This window comes from Oryza glaberrima, chromosome 5 (genome assembly GCF_000147395.1).
Source record: "Oryza glaberrima chromosome 5, OglaRS2, whole genome shotgun sequence".
In the NCBI taxonomy this organism is placed as follows: domain Eukaryota; kingdom Viridiplantae; phylum Streptophyta; class Magnoliopsida; order Poales; family Poaceae; genus Oryza; species Oryza glaberrima.
Window position 1 is genome coordinate 5,864,450 of NC_068330.1, and position 11,036 is coordinate 5,875,485.

At 41.2% G+C, this 11,036-nt stretch overlaps 1 protein-coding gene across 1 annotated transcript; it reads right to left on the reverse strand.

Moving 5' to 3' along the window:
• Positions 1-738: 738 nt before the first annotated feature.
• Positions 739-7,105, reverse strand: LOC127772772 (gibberellin 2-beta-dioxygenase 3-like). The gene is made up of 3 exons (XM_052298739.1): positions 6,566-7,105; positions 3,954-4,302; positions 739-1,207 (listed from the first exon to the last, which is right to left on the reverse strand). Exons 1-3 carry the CDS (start codon positions 7,009-7,011, stop codon positions 956-958), a joined length of 1,047 nt encoding a protein of 348 aa, XP_052154699.1. The 5' UTR covers positions 7,012-7,105; the 3' UTR covers positions 739-955.
• Positions 7,106-11,036: the final 3,931 nt, after the last annotated feature.

The following is an 11,036-nucleotide window of genomic DNA, read 5'->3' on the forward strand; positions in this document are numbered from 1 at the left end:
CTATTTCTTAGAAACCGAAATTTTTGGAGACGAACCTAAAAGACGCCGATCAAACTGAATCCCGCTCCTACCAACAACAGTTTTCTCACGAATTCTGCTTAAAGACTAGAATGGTGTGAAAGGTTATCTGACTGAATGAGTATCCATTTATCCAAGGTAAATATGGTGGTTCCGCGTGTGTGACAATATGGGACATCGAGATTTCTTTTTTTTTTTTTTAAAAAAACATCAGTTACACAACTCTGTGTGATTATCACAAGAGAAGATTGTTTTCATACAGATTTTTCACCTTGCCTGAGCACTATTAGTCCTACTACAGTCTGGAGATTAATAATAATATATATAGTACACTTACTTCAATTTAATACTAGTATAAATATAATCCTAAAATTCTAGTATCACTTTACAAAATTCTAACCATAGGCACGAACCTCATCACTTTAAAACATATGAATTACGGCATCTAGAATCACTAGAGTAATTGGGGAAGCACCGGTGACATGGTGGTAAAGTCATAGGTGCACAATTCAGGGTTAAAATTCTGATGTCCATGATTAATACACACTTGCAAGTAGGCTTTCAACTAAAACTTTATGAGATTAGGGATGTGTCCCTGGTTTTCATCTCTTCAAGCGCATGTGTGAGTACGCATGTGTGTGTATAGAGTGTGTTTCTGTGCGTAATTAGAAGAAAACAAAAAGATCACACGAGTAATTCAACTAGTCAGGTGCACGACAATCAAGAAAAATTTAGCCAACTTTAAATTCACAAAACCGAACAAAAAGAAATGTATGAACTAATCTGTAGTGTGCTGCTTGTATCAACACGAAAACCTTGCCCATCAACATGTATATCAGCTATTACAAACACGCTGGCCAAAAAGAAAAAGGAAAACATAAAACCACAAAAGAAAAGAGACATACAAACATTCTATACACACTAAAAAAAAATAAAATCAGTCAGCTTCAGTTTCAAAGTGACATAGCCTGTTCTCAGCCAGCTTGGTCCTGTAGGCTGAAGCCTTGTACTCCCGCCAGGTGAACTCCCTGTACCGGCGGCGCCCGCCATCCTCCGCCACCAGCCATGGCAGCGGCGCTAGTCGCTCCCGTGGCGGCGGCCCGGCGAAGAAGATGACTGACACCCGTGGCCGCGGGCTACTCACCATCACCCGGTGCCTCACGCTTCGAAATCTCCCGTTCGTTAGAACCTGTTCGAACGGATAATTATAAAGCTTTATTATGCATGGGTGCAATAATTAGTCGTACATTATTATGTTATTGGTTGTAATTAATCTCAAGAATTTATGAAGTGTAAAGTGCAATACTACAATTTTTGTATTGAGACCAAAAGTGTAAAAGATTTTTCACTATCTAAAAATATAACAATAAGGTGTTTTTTTGTAACATAAATTCTATCAATGCAACGAAGTTGAGTTCTCATATCGAACCGAATGAATCAATCTTTCCCTTGTGTGATGGCAATTGTGCATCTGATTCAACTTTTTTTTTTGAAACTAAACCGGTAGGAGAACTGCCAATTATATTTTCAATAAGCAGGAGTAAAAACCCTAGACGGGTTACAAGAAAAGAAAAAACAACCACCGGCTGGCTGAACAGCTGCACAGCACACGCCACAACTCATTAACAACAGAAACCACTGACGGAGCCCAACATAGAACGTCGTTACCAAGCTTGACCAAGACGGCAAAGGGGCTCCGACCTTGCAACCGTGTCATCGTTGCCGAGCTTGCCGCCTAGCGACACAGCAGCTCTGACTTCAAACCGATTGCATCATCCATACCTAACTCGCTGTCAATGGTCAAGTGGCTTCAACTTCCCACGAAGAACTTCAGCCAAAGCCGTCTAAACGCCACATCCTATTCACGGCCAACAAACAAAACCCCTAGAAAGAGAATGCAACGTGTCATCGTTGCCCAGCTTCGTCACCCTACAAAGCAGCTCCGACTTCACCTAGCAAACACAAGCAAGGAGCGAAGATCGCCCGCCGCAAAACAAAAAGTGGGACTAGACAGCGAAGGCCTCGTCAAAACCAAGTACTGAAAAGCTTCGAAGCCAATGCATAGACCATTAACGACATCCTTGCACGAAAATGTTTCTCCAAAGCGGTGCCTCCAAGGAGGACACGACGTGGATCACCATCACCGCTCGTCCGGAAGCCGGAGCCAGGTTTTCACCCGGAGAACGGTAGGGAAAGGAGAGGGATCAACGCCAGAACGACGCCTCCAAGGAGGGGAACGACGCCAAAGGCGCCGCCGTCGTCAGCCAGCCAATGGCACGGCGAGGCTTTCGCCAGCGATTTCCCGTCCAAACCCACACACCCAATTCGCGCAAGAATGATCGTCGCCGGTCGGCTGCATCGTCCCTTTAGCAATCAGTCCTAGGCCATCACCCACAGCTCCGGCAGATCGCCAGACCAGTCGCAGCACTCGCCCTCCTGCCGTGGCCACCCACGCCTCCTGCTGCCCTCTGACCGCCGCCCTTGTCGCGTAGTCCACCGCCGAGGAGCCACCGGAGGGGATTCGGCCTCCCTCGCCGGAGAGGCCAAATCCGGACTGGGGGAGCCGGTGTCGAACTTGGGGGAGCCATAGCCGGAGGCGCTGTGCGCAGCCAGGCCCATGCCTCTCCCGCCATCAGCGCCGCCTCCGCTGTCCCGTCGTCATCGCTGCCGCTGCGCCGCCGCTGCCGCCCCGGAGCCGGCCTCCTTCGTGGCCCAGCTGCGGGCGTTGGATCCGGCCTGGGGGAGCCAGATCCAGCGGCGCCCAGGCTCGCTGCCTCGTCCCCGCCGCCAGCGACGTCGCCTCCGCCCGCGCCGCGACTGCCCCATCCAACGGCCTTCTCCGCCGGCGCCACGACTGCCCCAGCCAGCGCCTCGTCCTAGTGTGGCGCGGCCGACGCCGCTTCGTCCCGATCTGGCTGCGAGGGGGCCAGATCCGCTAACGGCGACGCTAGCTCTGCTGCCTCCGGCCGTCGGCGTCGCCGGAGCCGCCTCGACGCGTCGCCGCCCCTCCATCTATTTCCCGTCGGGGCCCCAACCGCCGGGTGTTGGAGGGGGTAGAAGGCCCCGCCGCCGCCGTCCTTGCCGCCGTCCGGCTTTGCCGGCGGCTGCTCGGGCGGCGGCGAGGTAGGGGAGGCGAGGGAGAGAAGGCCGGCGGTGGTGCGGCTTCCGGTCGTCTCCCGTGTTGCCCTGGAGCGGAGCGACACGGCATGAAGAAAACCTTGTAGTTCCTCTAATTTAATTCTACCACCTGGCTACAGAGGAAGTCGGCAAAGCGTGGACCTAACCATGGAATCTAATCTAAGGGACCGCAATGCACGGTTGCCATGATCAATTGATCATTGTACTACCGTGTTTTCAGATCACTGTATATATAGCCGTGTGCTTTACATTGGACTTTTATTATGAAATGATTCTGAATAATGACTGATGGTTTTGCCTGTTTGACAACACACCGACTGGCAGCTTGGTTCCCCAAAAGGTGGGCTGATTGGGATGGACTTTGACATCCACACGATTTTTCTTCTTTCGTTTTTATGATCACACGTCAGATTCAACATCGCCGTCTCCTGAGCCTTACAGCTAATAAGCCTAAACCATTTTCAGAAAAAAGAAAAGGAAAAGGAAAAGTTTGATATACGAGTGAACTTATTTTCAGTGAAAAAAAACTAATTAATAGGTGCTAGGCCTTGTTAAGTTCAGCGTGTTAATTTAATTTCCACAATATATATGAAGCTATTAATTTTTCGACATGACATTTAACCATTCCTCTTATTAAAAAGGTTATATAATATTTATTTTTAACTTGATCCATGATTAAATATACTTTAAACATAACTTATATTTTCAAACATATTATACAAAAATTTTAGATAAGACGAATGCTCAAAATTAATGTCCAAAAATCATGTATTTAAAACAGAGGGAGCAGTAACTACCTGTAAGACATCTCCAACATTAACGAAGAACGACTTTCGATCCGGAGACACAGAAGCCCAGCTACCATCACGCAAAGAGATCTCAAGGCCAGAGGTGTCGTTGGATCGGAGCACCGAGATGATCTGAGGGTCGGTGTGCTCTCCAAACCCGGTTAACCTGCCATGGCCTTGCTGCTTCAACTCATGGTGTGGTGGGTAGTGGTTCACCCTCAGCACGGAGTCACTCTCCTCGTGTGAGACCAGCCTAACCAACGCATCTTTCTCCTTCAGGCCTAGCCCTTCCGCCATCAACTTTAGCACCTCCCACATCATCGCTCTCACCGCCACAACGTACTCATTTAAGATATCGCTGCAATGCACACAATGGGCAAAAAAAAAAAAATGATTTTTAACATTTAAACATCAAAGTTGCTTCATGGTATATATAGATATTATTGTCTCAATTTACCGAACAACGTTATATACTCCTAAAATTATACTCTTTCCAATCAAATATACTTGACGTTGGGAGTACTCAAATATAACATTTATGAAAAATAATAGTAATATGGTTTCAAAATCATAATACTATGAAAATCGATATATTACTTTATGCATCACTTTTTTGGGCTCACAATAATTGGGGGGGTGATGAAATCAAACCAGTGGCATGAGATGTCACTGTGGGTCCAATTTTATTTGCCATGCTGGCATGCTGAGCAGGAGAGTTTCTGGAAAGGAACTTGATGCGACGAAGACATCACAAAGGAAAAAGGAAGGCATTAATTGAGGCCAGCTTGAAGTAGGCCATATTACCACAGCGGTAACCACACGTGCACCAACTAAAAAAATTACTCTTTTATGGGCACATACCACACATGACACAATTTTGAGCTCTGAAAACATGAGTAAGCAAACTGGTCGGCCAGCTCAAACTTTTATGTTAAAAATGTTTTTATAAGTTCTTTTTCCAATAAAAAGGAGGCTCAAATTGTCGCTCCCCTAAACGGTCTAGATTCTCATTTATATTCCAAGAGTATATAGTATAAGCTAAGAAAACAAGCTTTTCTAAATTTTCGCTAGCTATCTACTTATAAGTGCTTGTTAAAATCTTTAAGCTTCTCAAATAGATCTAAAAGAGAAATTGAGGAATGGGGTGAGAACAGTGACTAAGCAACCCAGGTTTTCTCACCATTTTTCTTCTCTTTCAATAATTATTGATAGTAAGTGTCTCCTCAGTATCAGAACTTGCTCTTTTCAGAAAACAGTGACTAAGCCAGCATTGTGCAAAAGTGATGCCAGGTGACACGTAGGGTTGCTGCAGGAAGCAGAGGGAACCTGCTGATGTGTGGTCATGTGATGAGGGGCATGCATGCTTGCATGAGAGAATCAAAATGCATTATATCAGTGCTTTCAAAAGCTGAAATCTACTCATACATGGGCTCAGTTTCATCAATAGTGAGAAACAGATAGGCAAACTAATCTCAAAAAAAAAAAAGAAGAAAAGAAAGAAAGAAAGAAAGAAAGAAAGAAAGAGAAAGATGGCAATAATCTAGGGCAGAATCTAGTGTATCTGTAGAGAGATGGGAAAAATGGTAGAAGGGTCCATGTGGTGGGGTGAGTTTAGCGAAATTTCATAGATTCTCTACTCTTGCTTCAAAATTCATCACGTGCTATTTGTATCTCATCTTTTCTGCCCACTGTAACCCATGGTTATGGCCTCATCTGATCTAACCACGAATATTACTTACGCATATGCATCACATGGCTAAACAAAATTGATCTTAGTTTTTTTTTCCGTTAGTCGCACTCTGCACAACTTTTTATACTGTTTAAGAACTTTTTTATATATGGCCTATTAGTTTACTTTAGCTCCTAATAAGGTTTTGATATAAGTTAATTTGTTCACAAAGTATCCATACTTGGCTAGGACAATATATATATCAGAAACCTCCGAAAATTTCCATATATTTAGCCCATTTATGATTTTTTTTAATACATACACTCTTTTGATCTAATGACTATTATTATCCGAACTATTTATCCGATGACTAATATATTTTTATAATGTGGCATATCCTCGTAAAAAAAGATTTGTTGCTTTCACTATATAAGATAAAATAAGATTGTAAAACTTGCATGACTAAAATGTCATTACCAAATTAGAGTCCGACCACCACCACATATAAAACCATGAATACAGATTGTCGAATGAAAAAATAGGTTGGTAGTTTTATTACTTGAATTAATCTTCAGAAATTAACATTGAAGAATTCTCTATAATGAAAAATAAAATAAAATTATTTAGCTAAAAGTTGATCGCTTTTTCCTACTCAGCTATTGGAAACTTTATAAAACCGTGTGCTGATCAACCTGCCGCTCCTCTGGTTTTGCACACGTTTCTTTCACAGAATTTTTTAAGTTTTTTTTTAAAAAATATACAAGTAAACGAAAAGAAAAGCACACAATTTCCTACCAAAAAAAACAACATAAGCACACCATTTCCGGTCGATTTTAATTCCAGAAATATTTTAAAAAGCCACTGCTTCAACGGGGCCCACTGGCAGTGACCGCTACAAATCACAGACAAGCCGGCTTCGGCAATGCGTAGAAGCAGAGTGTATAAAACTCACCGGAACGAGCCGTACGACGGCGACGGCGACGCCTCGCCGTGCGCGGGCAATGGCGCGGCGGCGGCGGCGGCGACGCCGAGCAGGAGGTACTCGACCCACCCGAGGTCCCCGTTGCAGCCGATCCTCTTGCTCCCGTACCCGAACGGGCTCCCCGGCGCGGCGGCGGCGGCCGCCGCCGCCGCCGCCTCCTTCTCCGGCTGCGCCATCTCGAAGAACGCCGCCGCCGCGGCCTCCACGCGCGCCAGGAGCCCCGCCGGCACGCCGTGGCCCGTCACCTTGAAGAACCCGTGTCCCTCGCACGCCGCCACCACCGCGCGAGCCGCGTCCGCCCTGCAGGCGCCGCCGCCCAGGTCCACCTCCGGCACGTCGGCCAGCGGCGGCGCCGCCTTCTGCACCGCCGCCGGCAGGGCGATCTGCTCCAACTCCCCCTTCGCCAAAACCACCATGACTGAGCGACAACTAGAATGCTAGTAGCTAGCTAGGTAGAAAGCAGAGGAGAACGCCGATTAAAAGCAGAGGAATCGAAGGAAGTGAAGAATGGAGGAGGTGAGGTGGGGAGGGAGACGAACGGGGTGGCGTCGGCATATATAGGCATGGGGGTGTATGAGGATGACGATGATGATACGTTGATGATGTGTATCCTCGCTCCTTCTTCGGACGAGATTTGTCTATTTTGGAACATAAGAGGTATTCAGTAAAACGTACTGTAACTTGTTATAAACTTAGTATTATTTTAAAATTAATATTCGAGTTTAAATTTCTCACATAGTATAATATTTTTGACAAACAAAATAATCATATAGGAGTAAAACTGAATGTAAATAACAACCGATGATATTATTTTTATCAATTAAAATTTAGTTTATAATAAATTATTTATTAGTTAGATATTTAAAGAGTTCAATTTTTAAATAGGTACGTGCATGATTTAGTGAGTGGGACGGGCCGACGGGCTCTGGGCTCTGGTTCTACTCGCGACAGTTACCTGTCTGCGTAGGATACACTGCACTGTAGTGATATCTTGCCCACCGAATTAATGAGCATGATTCATTGCACTATGACTGTGTTTAGTTTCACGTTAAAATTGAAAGTTTAAAAAAATTGGAACGATGTGATGGAAAAATTAAAAATTTACGTCTGTAGAAAAGTTTATGTGTCTAGGAAAGTTTGATGTGACGAAAAAGTTAAAAGTTTAAAGAAAAAAAAGTTAGAATCTAAACAGGGCCTATGCATCACTGGCAATCTGGCACGGTCAAAGTGGTTAAATGTTTGATGTTTCAACAATTCCTAGCGAGTGAGCTCTCTTTTTCAAAACAGGACCAATAGCGGTGGCTACTTTTTAACTATTGGCAGTCTCATGGTTGTAGGTTGAGGTATGGCTGGATAAGGGCAAGTGTTATGGTAGATGTGACTATCACCTTTAAATTTATCTATTTTATTCACTAATGAATTAAGAGCTAGTACTCTCATATCCTTCTTAAAATTTGTGTGGATGTTGCCTCTTGATTTAGGGATGACTCATCATCTCTCTCCTCACTTCTCTCCTCCACCTCATGTACTCTTAGGGGCAACATATGAAGTATTATAGTACTTGCCCTAAGCCCTAGAAAAATAAAGCAAGGCTGTGTTTAGTTCACACCAAAATTAGAAATTTGGTTGAAATTGAAACGATGTGACAGAAAAGTTGGAAGTTTGTGTGTGTAGGAAAGTTTTGATGTGATGAAAAAGTTGGAAGTTTGAAGAATTATTTTGGAACTAAACACGGCGTAAGTAACAAAAATATATAATTTATAAGTACAAATTTTTATATATGTATTGTTTGTGGTTAAAAATTTAATGTTAAAAATAGTCTATAACGAAAACAAATCATAAAATCAACTACAATTTAAAATTTTTTGTCACGATGATAAGCAAAAGGGTAGGTGATGGGAGACTGAGTTTTTAGTTAGTGTTTACTTAGGGATGCAGCAGTGTTCATTGATTATGTGTATATTTTAAAGTAACGTGATACATGTCATGCAAATTTGTACTGTATGTATTTTGTTTCTAATTTCACATTTCATAATCATATAGTCCATTCTATCAGGTGTAATATAATAGAATTAGTCAATTAAATCATTGCATAAAAAGTAACGAACGACCTATACTCATGCTAGGGTTCTGCAAAAAGAACTCAATAGTGGGCGTGTGGTGTTGTAGCACAAGTAGTAATTACGACAATAATAAACATAAAAGTCCTAATGAGATTCTTGAAAACATTTTTAGTGAAATTGATTTGATCTTGATCTGCTACAAAATAAGCAAAAATTGAAATGCACACACTCTCATTGCTCATCTTGTAAGAGGTAACCTTTATGATTGCTGATGAGGTAACCATGGGAGAAATTGTCATCTTCAAACATCGCCTTAGAGAGTTGCATGCACAAAGGCGACCAAGAGCGATAACGAGGTTCACGGTAGGTGGTATGTGACAGTTCTTACAAAGAATGAAATCCCACCTATCAGGTACTTCTTCCTTGATTGACAAACATTGCTCTTATATGACAGTTCAAAAAACACATTGGATCCTATTATTTATTTTACATTATGTGAAGATTTCATTAAAAGATGGAATTACTTCCAGCCTCTACATGGATGCACACAAAAATCAAAGCAAAAAAAACTGAAGGGTGACATACAAGAATATGATGCATTTGCACATGTATATGCTTATTTGACATCTTCTATTATATACTGAAAGTCCATTAAACTTCCTATAAACGCTTTCGAGTCGTCAAGTGGAACTCTAATAAGAAATCCGACCATTGATTTTTATTTAAATTGGTAGACCCATTATTTTAGATCGTTAGATCTATTTTATAATGAAAACCACATCCGGACCACCCCTTTAAAAACAAACTAACGTACCTAATGTATATACGTACGTACTTCCCTCCCTCTATATGTTATTTTTTGTTTTCATGCCCTATAATTAAAATAAAAATCTATATACTATATACTAAAAATCCATTAGTCTTTCTATAAACGTTCCTACGCCACCATGTGGCGCTCCTACAAACACTCCTAGGTTACCACGTGGCATTTTATAATCTCACCGTCGATTTTCATTTAAATTAGTGGACCCGTTATTTTAGGCCAATAGATTATATATATTTGCTTCCTCCTAATATTCCGTGGATATGTGTGAAACCGAAAAAACATATGTACATATGTACGATGGCAGGGACTAAACCTTTAACTGTTCATTTGAAAAATCGTTCGTACTTACCATAAAAAATATTTAAAAATATACTATTCATATGAAAACAAATACGTACATATATGGGAATGCGCCATTAATAAATTTCCTATATATGCTTTCAAGCCATCAAGTGGCATCCTATCAACACTCTCGAGTCACCAAGTGGCACTATAATAAATAATATAAATCCGACCATCGATGTTTATTTAGATCTGTGGACCCATTGTTTTAGAATGTTAGATCTATTTTATTAAAACACACATTTGGAACCAAAGTAGAAAAAAATAAAATTAATAGTTTTGGCACGATATACGAACTAATAAACGCTCCTACGCCATCATGTGATGCTCCTACAAACACTCATAGGTTGCCACGTGGTATTTTATAATCTCACCGTCGATTTTCATTTAAATTGGTGGATCCGTTATTTTATGCCATTAGATTAGATCTATTTGCTTCCTCTTAATATCCCGTGCATATGTGATTTTTAGTATATAAAAGTCCATTAAACTTACTACAAAAGCTCTAATAAATTAGAGAAAAACCTAGAAATTCTAAGTAAAAGGCAAAACATCTATCCTTGATTTTCACTTAAATTGATGGGTCCAATATTATACACCGTTAGATGAAATTGATCTTAAAACAAACCAAATACTATGGGGTCCCACCTCTCCTCCTCCTCCCGCGCATGTGTAGGGATACCTACGTATACCATGTACGTACGCTTCCTTCTCTTCTTCTTTTTTCCCTTTTTTCTTCTTTTTCCCATTTATGTAATGGATATATATTTTTTCTAAATAAATCATAATTTTACAAACAAAGAATCTACCATCATACAACTCAAAGGTAACTCTACAATTTTTGAAAATAAAATTTACACCATTATATGTTACCCATTAAATTAATAATGTAAGATAATTTCCACTTAAACCGATGTACTCATTACTTTTTACTATTATTTTTAAATAATGAACTATTTTAAAATAAAGTTTACACAATTCTATTGTGTACCTATCAAATAAACAATTTAAGATCTATATTAACTAATTTATACATGCACTTAAATCGACGGACCCATTATTTAAATCATCGGATCTATTTTTTATTACATTGCACTATTATTCTCAAATAATGCAGTGATTCAAAATAAAGTCTACACCATTATATTTTGTACCCATTAAATTGACAATTTAAAATCTATACTAACTAATTTCACTTACACTAGAATTG